The sequence below is a fragment of the Heptranchias perlo genome, chromosome 5 (genome assembly GCF_035084215.1).
Source record: "Heptranchias perlo isolate sHepPer1 chromosome 5, sHepPer1.hap1, whole genome shotgun sequence".
Classification (NCBI taxonomy): Eukaryota; Metazoa; Chordata; class Chondrichthyes; order Hexanchiformes; family Hexanchidae; genus Heptranchias; species Heptranchias perlo.
The window spans coordinates 124549184-124567701 of NC_090329.1; the positions used below are offsets into that span (position 1 = coordinate 124549184).

An 18518-nucleotide genomic window follows, 5' to 3' on the forward strand; every position below is an offset into this window, starting at 1 on the left:
CATAGGCATTCTGTGCTGTAAAATTCTGTGTTCCTATGGCTTCTGCCTCAATCACTCCCTGTGGCAAAGCGTTTCATACCCCAGGAACTCTCTGGCTAGAGAAACTTCTTCTAACCTCTGTCCTCACTCTGAGTGGCAATTTTAAATTGATGACCCCTCATTACTGAATCCCCAACCAAAGGAAATAGTATTTCCCCAATCATCCTATCAAACCTCTGTTACATTTCCCCTTAAGCCCCCTCTAATCTATCTTAGGACTTTTTCCTTGACTGATTCCTTTAACCATGATGTGGAGATGCCGGTGATGGACTGGGGTTGACAAATGTAAGGAATCTTACAACACCAGGTTATAGTCCAACAAATTTTTGATTTTCAAATAAAATTGTTGGACTATAACTTGGTGTTGCAAAATTGTTCACAATTGTTTTCCCCAGGAAGACAGTCCTTTGATGGGAGTGACAGTGAGCAATAACCAATCGCGGACCAAGCAACTATCAGAGACAAGCGGCGGAGGAGCCAATCATCACAGAGGAGAGGCGGGATTTTCCCCGGGTGGGCGGGAACTTTCCATTGTGACACAAGGAAAGGGGCGGGACCAGGCGGAGGGTGTGTCCAGAACCGGAGTCGGCGATTGGCTGAGAAAGTTTGGACTTGGTTGAAGGAGTTGCACAAAAAGTTGTTTTTGCTGCGGAAAGTTTTGTGAGAGGTTGTTGAGGACCTGAGCTGGCCGGCGTGTTCCCACAGGGTCCGGCGAAGCCGCCTTCTCTCCCCTCTGCTTTTCGGGGCCGTTTTCCCTTCTTCTTCTTCTTCTTCCCACCCGACCTGTTCCTCTCTGTTGTCTAAATTTCAGGGATGGTGGACAGCGTTTACCGGACCCGATCGCTCGGGGTCGCGGCTGTCGGTTTGCCCGACCAGTACGCGGACGGCAAAGCCGCCAAGGTCTGGCAGCTGTACATTGGCGACACCAGGAGCAGGACAGACGAGTACAGGAGCGCGGTGGTACAGCTGCTGAGGCAGCACAAGTGTCAGCGAATCCTGGACGTGGCGTGCGGCACCGGGTAGGGGAACTATATCAAACGCGACCGACTGTTTGCTCTCTTCATATAGAAGTGTTAAAAAGCAATCACGCTTCTGCCGGTGTCTTACAAAGGGGTGCATTTTATTTTGTGAGGCTCTGCTGCCCTTGAAGAGATGCTTTATGTTAGAACAGCTAGTGTCTCGTGTTGCAAATTTAGCAGCCAGAAGTATCAGGTTACAGGTACAACCAAAGCAAATTCTGAACCTACAAAAAAAAACACAGCTATATGTAAATAATAGTAAACGGGAGTGCTTGCCTAAGAAAATTTCACACCCTTGTACCATAAATCCACTGATTTATCAGTCTGAAACCCCGAGGAGAAATTATGCACTGTAACCAGTGCCACACAAGCTAATTTAAAAAAAATCACATTTAACCATGTAAAAATAAGTATGGTGATTACCATATGGAATCAGGGAACTAGAGTGACCGTCTGCCCTCCGATTTTGAAACTGGACAATGGGGTGACCACCCGGTTATTTGTGAGGGATTAAAACCAGGTACAGTACTAAAGTCTATCCATTGCTGTCTTATTTTTTTAAAAAAGGAAACGTTTTGTGTTCACACAGGTACAGGCAGATGTGCGTGTGTAGTGCTTTCTCTTTAAAAAAATCTTTAACAATCCCTGGCTGGTTTTCAACTGGGTAAAAGCTGGCAGCCCTACGTTAATGTGAGGATGTGGAGATGCCGGTGATGGACTGGGGTTGACAATTGTAAACAATTTTACAACACCAAGTTATAGTCCAGCAATTTTATTTTAAATTCACAAGCTTTCGGAGGCTACCTCCTTCCTCAGGTGAACGATGTGGAAAATGAGGAGTGTTAATGTGAGGAGTGTTACAAATAAGATTGATGAGCTGCAGGTACAAGTTGCCACATGGGGTTATGATATAGTGGCTATAATGGAGACCTGGCTTAAATAAGGGCCGGAATGGGAACTAAACATTCAGGAGGGTTGGGAAGGAAAAAAAGAGAGGCGGTGGCAGTATTAATCAAGGATAATATTACAGTTTGACAGAGGCATGATATACTAGAGGGTTCAAGGACTGAATCTATTTGATGTGGAGATGCCGGTGATGGACTGGGGTTGACAATTGAAATCGTTGGACTATAACTTGGTGTTGTAAAATTGTAATGAATCTATTTGGTTAGAGTTAAGGAACAGAAAAGGAACTGTTACATTGCTGGGTGTTTATTACAGATCCCTGAGCAGTAATAGTAGGGGACTTCAATTATCCTAATATCGACCTGAGGAAAAAAAACAGTGTAAAGGGCGAGGAGGGTGAAGAATTCCTAAAATGTGTACAGGAGAACTTCCTTAATCATTATGTTTCTAGCCCAATGAGGAAGGAAGCAGTGCTAGATCTAGTTCTAAGGAATGAAATAGGGCAAGTGGAATGTGTCTTAGCAGGAGAACATCTGGGTAATAGTGATCATAATATAATTAAGTTTAAAGTAGTTACAGAAAGGGACAAAGAAAAATTAAAGATGGAATACCCAACTGGAAGAGAGTCAATTTCAGTGATTTGAGAAGGGATCTAACACAGGTGGACTGGAAATAAATATTGGCCACAGAAACTGTAAATGAGCAATGGTAGGTCTTCAAGGCGGTGATAGTTTGGGTACAAACCAAGCATATTCCCATAAGAAGGAAAGATAGGGCATCTAAAGCCATCAGCTCCCTGGATGACAAAGGAAATGGAGGTTAAAATAAAATAGGAAAAGGAGGTTTATGACAAATGTCAGGTACAGAATACAATAGAAAACCAGGCAAAATAGAGTGCAGGGGGAAATTGAAAAAAAAAGATATATGAGAAAAGATTAGTGGGTAACATAAAAGGGATCCCAAAAATCTTTGCTAGACATATAGAAAGTAAAAGGATAGTTAAAGGAATGGTGGAGCAGATTAGGGACAAAGAAGGAAATCTTCTTATGGAAGCAGAGAGTATGACTAAGGTACTGAATGAGTACTTTGCATCTGTCTTCACAAAAGAAGGTGAAATGTTGAAAAAAGGAGAAAGAGGTAGACCAAGTAATTATAGGCCAGTCAGTCTAAACTCAGTGATGGGCAAATTATTGGAATCGATTCTGAAAGACAGCATAAATTGTCATTTAGAAAGGCACGGGTTAATCAAGGACAGTCAGCATGGATTTGTTAAGGGAAGGTCATGTCTGACTAACTTGATTGAATGTTTTGAGCAGGTAACAAGGAGGGTCGATGAGGGTAATGCGTTTGATGTAGTGTACCTGAATTTTAGCAAGGCTTTTGATAAGGTCCCACATGGCAGACTGGTCAAAAAAGTAAAAGCCCATGGGATCCAAGGGAAAGTGGCAAGTTGGATCCAAAATTGGCTCAGTGGCAGGAAGCAAAGGGAAATGGTCGATGGGTTTTTCTTGTGACTGGAAGGCTCCGTACTAGGTCCCTTGCTTTTTGTGGTATATAATGATTTGGATTTGAATGTGGGGGGCTTGATCAAGAAGTTTGCAGATGATACAAAAATTGACCATGTGGTTGATAGTGAGGAGGAAAGCTGTAGACTGCGGGAAGATATCAATGGACTGGTCAGGTGGGCAGAAAAGTGGCAAATGGAATTCAATCCAGAGAAGTGCGAGGTAATGCATTTGGAGAGGGCAAACAAGGCAAGGGAGTACACAATAAATGGGAGGATACTGAGAAGTGCAGAGGATCAAAGGGACCTCGGAGTGCATGTCCACAGATCACTGAAGGTAGCAGGACAGGTAGATAAGGTGGTTAAAAAGGCATATGGGATACTTTCCTTTATTAGCCGAGGCATAGAATATAAGAGCAGGGAAGATATACTAGAACTGTATAAAACATTGGTTAGGCCACAGCTTGAATAATGCGTACAGTTCTGGTCACCACATTACAGGAAAGATGTGAATGCACTAGAGAGGGTATAGAGCAGATTTACGAGGATGTTGCCAGGGCTGGAGAATTTTAGCTATGAGAAATGATTGGATAGGCTGGGGTTGTTTTCTTTAGAACAATGGAGGCTGAGGGGAGATTTAATTGAGGTATGTAAAATTATGACAGGACTAGATAGGGTGGATAGGGAGGACCTATTTCCCTTAGCAGAGGGGTCAGTGACCAGGGGGCATAGATTTAAAGTAATTAGTAGAAGGATTAGATGGGAGCTGATGAGAAATGTTTTCACCCAGAGGGTGGTGGGGGTCTGGAACTCACTGCCTGAAAGGATGGTAGAGGGAAAAACCCTCAACTCATTTAAAAAGTACTTGGAAGTGCACTTGAAGTGCCGTAACCTATGGGCTATGGACCAAGTGCTAGAAAGTAGGATTAAGCTGGATAGCTCTTTATCGGCTGGCACACACACGATGGGCCAAATAGCCTCCTTCTGTGCCGTAACTTGCTATGATTCTAAGATTGTATGAAATTAACGTTGCAGTAAAGGAGGAAGGAGTAGAGATATTGAATAGGATAAAAATAGATAGAAAGGAGATGCTAAATAGGTTGGCATCACTCAGTTAACAAGACACCCAGTCCAGTTGGATGCATCCTGGGTTACATCAAGGATGGAGATAGCAGAAACTCTGACCACAATCTTTCAATCCTCCTTGGATATGGGAGTAGTGCCAGAGGATTGGAGGATTGCAAATGTTACACCCCTTTTCAAAAAAGGGGAGAGGGATAAACCTGGTAACTACAGGCCAATCAGTCTAACTTTAGTGCTGGGAAAACTACTAGAGACCATTGTCAAGGACAAAATTAATTCTCACTTGGAGAAGTATGCGTTAATAAGGGACATCCAGGATGGATTTGTTAAACGCAAATCGTGTCTAGGTAATCTGAGTTCTTTGATGAAGTATCAGAGAGGTTTGATGAAGGTGATGCAGTAGATACTGGTATATATGGACTTTCAAAAGGCATTTGAGAAAGTACCACATAACAGAATTATTCAGAAAATAGAAGCACATGGGATTAAAAGGTCCGTGATAACTTGGAAACGTAATTGGCTAAGGGATAGGAGGCAGAGGGTAGAGGTGAACGGATGTTTTTCTGACTGGAGAGAAGTATGCAGTGGGGTCGGCATTAGGACCTTTGCTTTTTTTATATATAAATGACTTGGACTTGGGTATAGGGCGTACAATTTTGAAATTTGTGGATGATACAAAACTTGGCAAGGTAGTAACTAGTGAGGAGGATCGTAGCAGACTTCAGGAGGATATAGACAGACTGGTGAAATGAGCAGACAGCAATTTAATGTGGATAAGTGTCAAGTAATGCACTTTGGGAGGGACGACATGGAGAGGCAGTATAATCAAGTTACAACAAGTTACATTGAATCTATGGCATAGAAACAGGTCATTTGGCCAAACTGGTCAACGCCAGCGTTTATGCTCCACACAAGCCTCCCCCCTCCCGACTTCATCTAACCCTATCAGCATACTCTTCTAGTCCTTTCTCCCTCAAGTGCTTATCTAGCTTTTCCTTAAATGCATCTATGCTAGTCACCTCAACTACTCCTTGTAGTAGCGCCTTTCACATTCCAACCACTCTTTTGGTAAAGAAGTTTCTCCTGAATTCCCTATTGGATTTATTAGCGACTATTTTATATTTATGATCTCTAGTTTTGGACTCCCCCACAAACATGTTCTCTACGTCAACTCTATCAAACCTTTTCATTATCTTAAAGACCTCTATCAGGTCACCTCTTAGTCTTCTCTTTTCTAGAGAAAAGAGCCCCAGCCTGTTTAGCCTTTCCTGATAAGTATATCCTCTAACTTCTCGTATCATCTTTGTGAATCTTTTTTGCACCTTCTCCAATGCCTCTATATCCTTTTTTAAAAAGAGTGCACCAGAATTGTGAACAGTACTGCAAGTGTGGTCTAACCAAGGTTATATACAAGATTAACATAACTTCTCTGCTTTTCAAGTCTATCCCTCTAGAAATGAACCCCGGTGTTTGATTTGCCTTTTTATGGCCTTATTAACCGTGTCGCTACTTTTAGTGATTTGTGTATCTGTACCCCCAGATCCCTCTGCTCCTCTATCCCATTTAGACTCTTATTATCCAAGCAGTTTGTGGCCTCTAATTTACTTCCTACCAAAGTGCACCACCTCACACTTATCTATATTGAAATTCATTTGTCAATTACACACTCATCCTGCAAGTTTATTGATGTCTTCATTTTGACACATTCTTCCTTTGTATTAACTAAACCCCCAATTTGGTTTCGTTCTCATCTTTTGAAATTCTACTTCTGATTCCCGAGTCCAAATCGATGATGTAAATTGTGAACAACAGTGGTCCCAGCACCGATCCCTGTGGAACACCACTTCCCACCTTTTGCCAGTCTGAGTAGCTACCCTTAACCCCTACTCTCTTTTCAGTTTTGTAGCCAACTTGCTATCCATTCTGCTACCTGTCCCCTGACTCCACTTTCTCTGACCTCAGTCATAAGTCTACAATGCGGCACCTTATCGAAGGCCTTTTGAAAATCCAAATATATTACATCTACTGCATTACCTTTGTCGACTCTTTGTTGCTTCTTCAAAGAATTCAATAAAGTTGGTCATGCGTGACTTTCCCCTCTGAAATCGTGCTGCCTACTCTTTATTATATTTTCATTTTGCAGATGTTTTTCTATTACATTTTTGTGTAAAGGAACATAGGAACAGGAGTAGGCCATTCAGCCCCTCGTGCCTGTTCCGCCATTTGATAAGATCATGGCTGATCTGCGATCTAACTCCATATACCTGCCTTTTGCCCATATCCCTTAATTCCTTTGGTTGCCAAAAAGCTATCTATCTCACATTTAAATTTAGCAATTGAGCTAGTATCAATTGCCATTTGCGGAAGAGAGTTCCAAACTTCTACCACCCTTTGTGTGTAGAAATGATTTCTAATCTCGCTCCTGAAAGGTCTGGCTCTAATTTTTAGACTGTGCCCCCTACTCCTAAAATCCCCAACCAGCGGAAATAGTTTCTCTCTATCCACCCTATCCGTTCCCCTTAATTAATATCTTTTAAACTTCGATCAGATCACCCCTTAACCTTCTAAACTCTAGAGAATACAACCCCAATTTGTGTAATCTCTCCTCTTAACTTAACCCTTGAAGTCCGGGTATCATTCTAGTAAACCTACTTTGCACTCCCTCCAAGGCCAATATGTCCTTCCGAAGGTGCGGTGCCCAGAACTGCTCTCAGTACTCCAGGTGCGGTCTAACCAGGGTTTTGTATAGCTGCAGCATAACTTCTGCCCTCTTGTACTCTGGTCCTCTAGATATAAAGACCAGCATTCCATTAGCCTTATTGATTATTTTCTGCACCTGTTCATGACACTTCAATGATCCATGTACCTGAACCCCTAAGTCCCTTTGGACATCCACAGTTTTTAACTTTTTACCATTTAGAAAGTACCCTGTTCTATCCTTTTTTGATCCAAAGTGGATGACCTCACATTTGTCTACATTGAATTCCATTTGCCACAGTTTTGCCCATTCACCTAATCTATCAATATCGCTTTATAATTTTATGTTTTCATCTACACTGCTAAAGATTCCATTATCTTTCCTACCATCGCAATTGAGCCAACTGGTCTTGTTCTATCTCCCTTTTTAAATATAGGAATAACATTAGCTGTCCGCCAGTCCTCCGGCACCATTCCCTTTTCTAATTAATTTTTATACATGTGTAAAAATGCTTCTGCTATCTCGTCCCTAAATTCTTTTAATATTCGCGGATGCAATCTATTGGACCAGGAGTTTTATCCTCTCTAAGTTTGATTAGTTTATCAATTATCTCCCTCCTTTCTATCTTAAATGTCTTTATATCTTTTTTGATCTCTTCTAATGTCATGCCCTCCTTGTTAGTCTCCCTGGTAAATACGGAGGCAAAGTAACTATTCAATATTTCTGCCATTTCGCTGTCATTACCTGTGAGTTTATCTTGTGCATCCCTTTGTGGCCCTATCCCTGTCCTGATTTTTCTTTTGTTATTTATGTTTCTGTAGAATACTTTACTATTTCTTTTTATATTCCTTGATAATTTAATTTTGTAGTTCCTCTTTGCTTTCCTAATTTTATTTTTACTTCTTTCCTAACCTCTTCTTCTCCTTTATTGTCTATGTACTTAGAATATGCCTTTATCTTTAATTTCAATTTTACCCTTATCTCCTTATTCGTCCATGGTGTTTCATTATTGGCTAGTTTGCTCTTGCTTTTTAGAGGAATATATTTTTCCTGAACTTTATTGATCACCGTTTTAAATATTTCCCACTGCTGTTCTATCTCTTTATCAACATTTTTTTCCAGTTTACTTTCCCGAGTTCCAATCTCATCCCCTCAAAATTAGCTTTTCTCCAATCTATTACTTTGGTCTTTATCTTACTTATGTCTTTCTCAATTATTATTTTAAACCATATTATGTTATGATTGATATTGCCTAGATGTTCCCCTATGCTTACTTCTCTTATCTGGTCTGGTTCTTTTCCCATTACTAGATCCAACAGTGATTCCTCTCTTGTTGGGCTTTTCACATACTCGTCACACTGTAAAAACTCCATTCCTTTTTCCCCTTTCCCTACCTCCTCTTGCCAGTTTATTTGGGGGTAGTTGAAATCTCCTATGATTATTATTCAATGTTTTTTACTCATTTCATAGATTTGCTGACATATTTCAGCCTCCACTTCCCTTCCACTATTCGGTGGTCTGTAGAATATATCCATTAACGTGATCGATCTCTTATCCTTTGTCTCAATCCATACGGATTCTGTTTCTTGCTTAATGTTTCTTATGTCCCTTTTTTTCTATTGTCATTATGTTGTCTCTAATTAGTACAGCTTCCCCCCGCCTTCCTTCCCAATGCTTTCTAAATACGTTACATCCTGCAATATTTAACTGCCAGTCCTGTTCCTCATGTAGCCATGTTTCAGTTATCCCTACTACATCTGGCTCCTTGCTATGAATTATTGCCTCCAGTTCCCCCATTTTGTTTCAGATGCTGTGCACATTGCTGTACAGGCAGTCTATTTTTTTTTTAAGAATTGCTGCCCTCGCTTTATTTTTAACAGTCATTTTGTACTCATGTTCTTTAACTGTATTTATTCCCTGTTCATGTTACCCTTATTCCTTATCTTGGTCTGACCTTTACTCTCGTTTCCTATTTCTTTTATCTTCAGACTTATGTTATTTTCACCAGATCCCTCCCCCCGTATTACTAGTTTTATGTCCTATCCACATCCCTATTTATCCTTTCCGCTAGGACACTGGTCCCATTCTGGTTCAGGTGGAGCCCATCCCAGTGGGACAGCTCCTTTCTGTCCCAATACTGGTGCCAGTGTCCCATGAAACGGAACCCCTCCTTCCCACACCAGTCTTTTGGCCACGCATTCACCTTCCTTATCTGTATATCCCTGTGCCAATTAGCACGTGGCTCGGGTAGTAAATCCCGAGATTACCACCTGTGAGGTCCTGTTTCTAAATTTAGTTCCTAACTTCTGAAATTCTCTTAGCAGGACCTCCTCCTTTTTCTTCCCTACATTATTGGTCCCAACATGAACCATGACAACTGGATCTTCCCCATCTCTTTAGATGGTACGATTTTGAGGGGGGTGCAAGAGCAGAGGGACGTGGGGGTGCATATTTAAAAATTTTTGAAGGTGGCAGGGCAAGTTGATAAGGCGGTCAGAAAGTGTATGCCTTTGTAAATAGGAGCATTGAATACAAAAACAAGGAAGTCATGTTGAACCTTTACAAATCACTGGTTAGGCTTCAGCTGGAGTATTGTGGATAATTCTGGGCACTACACTTTAGGCCTTGGAGAGGGTACAGAGAACGTTTACCAGGATGATACCAAGGATAAGGAACTTCAGTTATGTGGAGAGATTGGAGAAGCTGGGATTGTTCTCCTTAAAGCAGAGAAGGTTAAGGGGAGACCTAATAGAGGTATTCAAAATTACGAGGAGATTTGATAGAGCAAGTGGGGATAAACTGTTTCCTCTGGCAAGTGGGTCAGTAACCAGAGGTCATAGGTTTAAAATAATTGGCAAAAGAACTAGAGGGGAAATGAGGAGAATTTTTTTCACACAGAGGGTTGTTAAGATCTGGAACACACTACTTGAAAGAGTGGTTGAAGCAGATTCCATAGGAACTTTTAAAAGGCAATTGGACATGTACTTGAAGAGGACTTGCAGGGTTCTGGGGAAAAGCTGGGGTGTGGGACTAAATTGGAGAGCTCTTTCAAAGAGCCGGCACAGGCACAATGGGCCAAATGGCCTCCTTCTGTGCTGTAAGATTCTATGATTCTATGATACATGTGGGGCAGATGCCATGTCTGGTATTGACGGCTGGGATGCTGCACTCGATTTAAATTGTTATGAAGTTGCCATCAAAGGTTTGAACCGGTGGTGTAATCATTGCAAGATGATCTCAGAATTCAGCCTGCAGTGGATTTGGGCAGGGCAAAGACTGGGAGGGGCGGGAGGACACTAGTTAAATAGCTCTTTCAAAGAGCTGGCACAGGCACGATGGGTGGAATGGCCTCCTGTGTTGTAAGATTCTATCATCTCCACTTGATCTTCATAATGTTGTGATCACTAAATCAGAAGGTAGCAATCCCACAGTGCCCTGGCTATTCATCCCAAACTGACACTGGGAGCAGAGTGCTATTCAACTTTTGAAGTGCTGGTGCACAGCTGAGCAATCCAAATTAATTTTTAGCATCTTAGGTCCATGCTTGTGTTCAAATTTTTAGTGCAGTGGGACTGATTTTTCATGTACAAATCGATTCTTAGAGCTAAACAGTTAAGAACTGTGCAACTCACACTAGAATGGCGCTGTTGTTAAAGCACTCAAGTTTCATGGATCAGTCCATGTGCATAATTATTCTCAGCTCTGGGTGCAAACTTGGGCGAGTGCAGTGAGCACACTAGTGGTAGGAGTGGAATATTGCACATAAGTAACATTTAAAGAGATGGGAGCAGTTAAAGGGAATTGTCATAAGAGAATCATTCAGCACAGGAGGAGGCCATTTGGCCCATCATGCCTGTGCCAGCTCTTTGTAAGAGCTATACAATTAGTCCCACTTCCGTGCTCTTTCCCCATAGCCCTGCAAATTTTGCCTTTTCAGGTACATATCCAATTCCCGTTGAAAGTTACTATTGAATCTGCTTCCACCAACCTTTCAGGCAGTGAATTACAGATCAGATAATGAACCACCCCTCAGATAATGAAGCAGTCCGTGCCTGCATGCAGCAAGACCTGGACAACATCCAGGCTTGGGCTGATAAGTGGCAAGTAACATTCACGCCAGACAAGTGCCAGGCAATGACCACCTCCAACAAGAGAGAGTCCGACCACCTCCCCTTGACATTCAACGGCATTACCATCGCCGAATCCCCCACCATCAGAGAGCAAGTTATTATCTTAATGGTGAGAAACTGGAAAGTACTGCAGTACAAAGGGATCTGGGGGTCCAAGTGCAAGAAAATCAAAAAGTTAGTGTGTAGGTGCAGCAGGTGATCAAGAAGGCCAACGGAATGTTGGCTTTTATTGCTAGGGGGATAGAATATAAAAACAGGGAGGTATTGCTGCAGTGAAATAAGGTATTGGTGAGACCGCACCTGGAATACTGCATACAGTTTTGGTATCCATACTTAAGAAAAGACATACTTGCTCTCGAGGCAGTACAAAGAAGGTTCACTCGGTTAATCCCGGAGATGAGGGGGCGAACATATGAGGAGAGGTTGAGTAGATTGGGACTCTACTCATTGGAGTTCAGAAGAATGAGAGGCGATCTTATTGAAACATATAAGATTGTGAAGGGGCTTGATCGGGTGGATGCGGTAAGGATGTTCCCAAGGATGGGTGAAACTAGAACTTGGGGGCATAATCTTAGAATAAGGGGCTGCTCTTTCAAAACTGAGATGAGGAGAAACTTCTTCACTCAGAGGGTAATAGGTCTGTGGAATTTGCTGCCCCAGGAAGCTGTGGAAGCTACATCATTAAATAAATTTAAAACAGAAATCGACAGTTTCCTAGAAGTAAAGGGAATTAGGGGTTACGGGGAGCGGGCAGGAAATTGGACATGAATTTAGATTTGAGGTTAGGATCAGATCAGCCATGATCTTATTGAATGGCGGAGCAGGCTCGAGGGGCCGATTGGCCTACTCCTGCTCCTATTTCTTATGTTCTTATTATAAGAATAAAACCGGATGGATCACCCGGCATCGGACCACTAGGCACCGGACACGACAACGGCAAACCAAGCCCAGTCGACCCTGCAAAATCCTCCTCACGAACATCTGGGGACTTGTGCCAAAATTGGGAGAGCTCTCCCACAGACTAGTCAAGCAACAGCCTGACATAGCCATACGCACAGAATCATACCTTTCAGCCAATGTCCCAGACTCTTCCATCACCATCCCTGGGTATGTCCTGTCCCACCGGCAGGACAGACCCACCAGAGGAGGCGGTACAGTGATATACAGTCAGAATGGAGTGGCCCTGGGAATTCTCAACATTGACTCTGGACCCCATGAAATCGCATGGCATCAGGTCAAAAGTGGGCAAGGAAACCTCCTGCTGATTACCACCTACTGCCCTCCCTCAGCTGATGAATCAGTCGTCTTCCATGTTGAACACCACTTGGAGGTAGCAAGGGCACAGAATGTACTCTGGGTGGGGGACTTCAATGTCCATCACCAAGAGTGGCTCGGTAGCACCACTACTGACCGAGCTGGCCGAGTCCTGAAGGACATAGCTGCCGGACTGGGCCTGCGGCAGGTGGTGAGTGAACCAACACGAGCGAAACACTTGCGTGACCTTGTCCTCACCAATCTACCTGTCGCAAATGCATCTGTCCATGACGGTATTGGTAGGAGCGACCACTGCACAGTCCTCATGGAGACGAAGTCCCGTCTTCGCACTGAGGATACCATCCAATGTGTTGTGTGGCACTACCACCGTGCTAAATGGGATAGGTTCAGAACAGATCTAGCAGCTCAAAACTGGGCATCGATGAGGCGCTGTGGGCCATCAGCAGCAGCAGAATTGTATTCCAGCACAATCCGTAACCTCTTGGCCCGGCATATTCCTCACTCTACCATTACCAACAAGCCAGGGGATCAACCCTGGTTCAATGAGGAGTGCAGAAGAGCATGCCAGGAGCAGCACCAGGCGTACCTAAAAATGAGGTGCCAACCTGCTGAAGCTACAACTCAGGACTACATGCATGCTAAACAGCAGAAGCAACATGCTATAGACAGAGCTAAGCGATTCCACAACCAATGGATCAGATCAAAGCTCTGCAGTCCTGCCACATCCAGTCGTGAATGGTGGTGGACAATTAAACAACTAACGGGAGGAGGAGGCTCTGTAAACATCCCCATTCTCAATGGTGGCGGAGTCCAGCACGTGAGTGCAAAGGACAAGGCTGAAGCGTTTGGAACCATCTTCAGCCAGAAGTGCCGAGTGGATGATCCATCTCGGCCTCCTCCCGATATCCCCACCATCACAGAAGTCAGTCTTCAGCCAATTCATAGAGTCATAGAGTTATACAGCACGGATAGAGGCCCTTCGGCCCATCGTGTCCGCGCCGGCCATCAAGCCCTGACTACTCTAATCCCATATTCCAGCATTTGGTCCGTAGCCTTGTATGCTATGGCATTTCAAGTGCTCATCCAAATGCTTCTTGAATGTTGTGAGGGTTCCTGCCTCCACAACCCTTTCAGGCAGTGAGTTCCAGACTCCAACCACCCTCTGGGTGAAAAAGTTCTTTCTCAAATCCCCTCTAAACCTCCCACCTTTTACCTTGAATCTATGTCCCCTTGTTATAGAACCCTCAACGAAGGGAAAAAGCTCCTTAGTATCCATCCTATCTGTGCCCCTCATAATTTTGTACACCTCAATCATGTCCCCCCTCAGCCTCCTCTGCTCCAAGGAAAACAAACCCAATCTTCCCAGTCTCTCTTCATAGCTGAAGCGCTCCAGCCCTGGTAACATCCTGGTGAATCTCCTCTGCACCCTCTCCAAAGCGATCACATCCTTCCTGTAGTGTGGCGACCAGAACTGCACACAGTACTCCAGCTGTGGCCTAACCAGTGTTTTATACAGCTCCATCATAACCTCCTTGCTCTTATATTCTATGCCTCGGCTAATAAAGGCAAGTATCCCATATGCCTTCTTTACCACCTTATCTACCTGTTCCGCCGCCTTCAGGGATCTGTGAACTTGCACACCAAGATCCCTGTGACCCTCTGTCTTGCCTAGGGTCCTCCCATTCATTGTGTATTCCCTTGCCTTGTTAGTCCCTCCAAAGTGCATCACCTCGCACTTTTCCGGGTTAAATTCCATTTGCCACTGTTCCGCCCATCTGACCAACCCATCTATATCGTCCTGCAGACTGAGGCTATCCTCCTCGCTATTTACCACCCTACCAATTTTTGTATCATCAGCGAACTTACTGATCATACCTTTTACTCCATGTGATATCAAGAAACGGCTGAGTGCACTGGATACAGCAAAAGCTATGGGCCCTGACAACATCCCGTTTGCAGTACTGAAGACTTGTGCTCCAGAACTAGCTGCGCCTTTAGCCAAACTGTTCCAGTACAGCTACAACTCTGGCATCTACCTGATGATGTGGAAAATTGCCCAGGTATGTCCTGTCCACAAAAAGCAGGACAAATCCAATCCGGCCAATTACCGCCCCATCAGTCTACTCTCAATCATCAGCAAAGTGATGGAAGGTGTCGTCGACAGTGCTATCAAGTGGCCCTTACTCACCAATAACCTGCTCACCGATGCTCAGTTTGGGTTTCACCAGGACCACTCGGCTCCAGACCTCATTACAGCCTTGTCCAAACATGGACAAAAGAGCTGAATTCCAGAGGTGAGGTGAGAGTGACTGCCCTTGACATCAAGGCAGCATTTGACCCAGTGTGACACCAACGAGCCCCAGTAAAATTGAAGTCAATGGGAATCAGGGGGAAAACTCTCCAGTGGCTGGAGTCATACCTAGCACAATGGAAGATGGTAGTGGTTGTTGGAGGCCAATCATCTCAGCCCCAGTGCATTGCTGCAGGAGTTCCTCAGGGCAGTGTCCTAGGCCCAACCATCTTCAGCTGCTTCATCAATGACCTTCCCTCCATCATAAAGTCAGAAATGGGGATATTCGCTGATGATTACACGGTGTTCAGTTCCATTCGCAACCCCTGAAATAATGAAGCAGTCCAAGCCCGCATGCAGCAAGACCTGGACAACATCCAGGCTTGGGCTGGTAAGTGGCAATTAACATTCGCGCCAGACAAGTGCCAGGGAATGACCATCTCCAACAAGAGAGTGTCTAACCACCTGCCCTTGACATTCAACGGCATTACCATCGCCGAATCCCCCATCGTCAACATCCTGGGGGTCACCATTGATCAGAAACTTAACTGGACCAGCCATATAAACACTGTGGCTACAAGAGCAAGTCAGAGGCTGGGTATTCTGCGGCGAGTGACTCACCTCCTGACTCCCCAAAGCCTTTCCAAAGGCACAAAGGAGTATGATGGAATACTCTCCACTTGCCTGGATGAGTGCAGCTCCAACAACACTCAAGAAGCTCGACACCATCCAGGACAAAGCAGCCCACTTGATTGGCAGCCCATCCACCACCCTAAACATTCACTCCCTTCACCACTGGTGCACCATGACTGCAGTGAGTACCATCCACAGGATGCACTGCAGCAATTCACCAAGGCTTCTTCGACAGCACCACCTAAACCCGCAACCCCTACCACCTAGAAGGACAAGGGCAGCAGGCACATGGAAACAACACCACCTGCACGTTCCCCTCCAAGTCACACACCATCCTGACTTAGAAATATATCGCCGTTCCTTCATCGTCGCAGGGTCAAAATCCTGGAACTCCCTTCCTAAAAAGCACTGTGGGAGAACCGTCACCACACGGACTGCAGCGGTTCAAGAAGGCGGCTCACCACCACCTTCTCAAGGGTAATTGGTGATGGGCAATAAATGCCGGCCTCGCCAGCGACGCCCACATCACATGAACGAATTTTAAAAAAACTCTCCACTTGCCTGGATGAGTGCAGCTCAGTTCCTATGTTCCGATGAGTACTTTCTAGCAACTGGTTGAATGATGTTGGAAAATGCCCGGAATCAAGACTTCTGCCCACCCTATTGGTTGGGAGAATGGACATTTCTGTTTACATATGCAAGGGAATGCAAATCATTTGTAGGATATATGCATCTAAAAATAAATCATAGGGTCTGGGTGATGGGAGAGCAAGGATGCAGCAGCTGGTAGCTGCTATTTTCAATAAACATCCTTGGTTGTGTGAATGGGGTTCATATTTCAGATACTGAGAATACCAGTTTAAAGTATCTTAGTTATCAAGATGGGCTAAAAGAACTGGGATTCTACACTTTAGAGAAACGTGGACATGGGGTGATCTGATCGAGGTTTATAAGATGATGAAGGGAATCGATTGTGTTCGAGTTAACATTTTGTTCCAATTAAATAGGTTAGGGACGGGGTTCACAATTTTAAATTGTATAAGGCCAGATCGAGGTTAGATGTCAGGAGGTGGTTCTTCTCCCAGAGAATAGTGGACCTCTGGAACAGGCTGCCGGCTTGAGCGGTGGACGCGGATACATAAGAACAGGAGTAGGCCATTCAGCCCCTCGTGCCTGCTCCGCCATTTGATAAGATCATGGCTGATCTGTGATCTATCTCCATATACCTGCCTTTGGCCCATATCCCTAAATACCTTTGGTTGCCAAAAGGCTATCTATTTCAGATTTAAATTTAGCAATTGAGCTGGTATCAATTGCCGTTTGCAGAAGAGAGTTCCAAACTTCTACAACCCTTTGTGTGTAGAAATGTTTTCTAATCTCGCTCCTGAAAGGTCTGGCTCTAATTTTTAGACTGTGCCCCCTACTCCTAAAATCCCCAACCAGTGGAAATAGTTTCTCTCTATCCACCCTAGCTGTTCCCCTTAATATTTTATAAACTTCGATCAGATCACCCCTTAACCTTCGAAACTCCAGAGAATACAACCCCAATTTGTGTAATCTCTCCTCGTAACTTAACCCTTGAAGTCCGGGTATCATTCTAGTAAACCTACGCTGCACTCCCTCCAAGGCCAATATGTCCTTCCGAAGGTGCGGTGCCCAGAACTGCTCACAGTACTCCAGGTGCCGTCTAACCAGGGTTTTGTATAGCTGCAGCATAACATCTGCCCCCTTGTACTCCAGTCCTCTAGATATAAAGGCCAACATTCCATTTGCCTTCTTGATTATTTTCTGCACCTGTTCATGACACTTCAATGACCTATGTACCTGAACCCCGAAGTCCCTTTGGACATCCACTGTTTTTAACTTTTTACCATTTAGAAAGTACCCTGTTCTATCCTTTTTTGATCCAAAGTGGATGACCTCACATTTGTCTACATTGAATTCCATTTGCCACAGTTTTGCCCATTCGTCCAATCTATCAAAATCACTTTGTAATTTTATCTTTTGTATTTTCATCTACACTGCTTACAATGCCACCAATGTTTGTGTCATTGGCAAACTTAGATATGAGACTTTCTATGCCTTCGGCTAAGTCGTTAATAAATATTGTGAATAATTGAGGCCCCAAGACAGATCCCTGCGGGACTCCACGAGTCACATCCTGCCAATGTGAGTACCTACCCATTATCCCTACTCTCTGTCTCTTTTCGCTCAGCCAACTTCCTAACCAAGTCCGTACTTTTCCCTCAATTCCATGGGCTTCTATCTTAGCTAACAGTCTCTTATGTGGGACCTTATCAAATGCCTTCTGGAAGTCCATATAAAGAACATCCATTGACATTCCCCTGGCCACTACTTTAGTCCCCTCTTCAAAAAATTCAATCAGGTTTGTCAGGCACGGCCTACCCTTCACAAATCCATGCTGGCTCTCTCTGATTAACTGAAAATTCTCGAGGTGTTCAGTCACCCTATCCTTAATTATGGACTCCAGCATTTTCTCCACAACAGATGTTAGGCTAACTGGTCTATAATTCCCTGGTTTACCTCTCTCTCCTATCTTAAAAAGCGGAGTAACGTGCAATTTTCCAATCCAGAGGGACAGTTCCTGAATCTAGAGAACTTTGAAAGATTATAGTTAGGGCATCTGCAATCTGCTCACCTACTTCCTTTAAAACTCTGGGATGAAAATCTTATGGTCCTGGGGATTTGTCACTCTTTAGTGCTATTATTTTCTTCATTACAGTTGCTTTACTTATATTAATTTTATCGAGTCTCTGTCCCTGATCCAATATTAGTTTTCTTGGGATTTCCGGCATGCTATCCTCTTTTTCTACTGTAAATACTGACGAAAAGTAATTATTCAACATGTCCGCCATTTCCCCATTGTCAATGACAATATCCCCACTTTCAGTTTTTAAGGGGCCAACACTGCTCCTGACCA

General features: G+C 43.9%; 1 protein-coding gene across 1 annotated transcript in view; it reads left to right on the forward strand.

Moving 5' to 3' along the window:
• The first annotated feature begins 673 nt into the window (after positions 1 to 673).
• The window catches only part of gnmt (glycine N-methyltransferase), a 65225-nt gene continuing 47380 nt past the window's right edge, over positions 674 to 18518 (forward strand). The window contains exon 1 of the mRNA XM_067985168.1: positions 674 to 1058. Coding sequence (XP_067841269.1) covers positions 853 to 1058 — 206 coding nt within the window. The 5' untranslated portion in view covers positions 674 to 852. The remainder of the gene's footprint in view (positions 1059 to 18518) is intronic.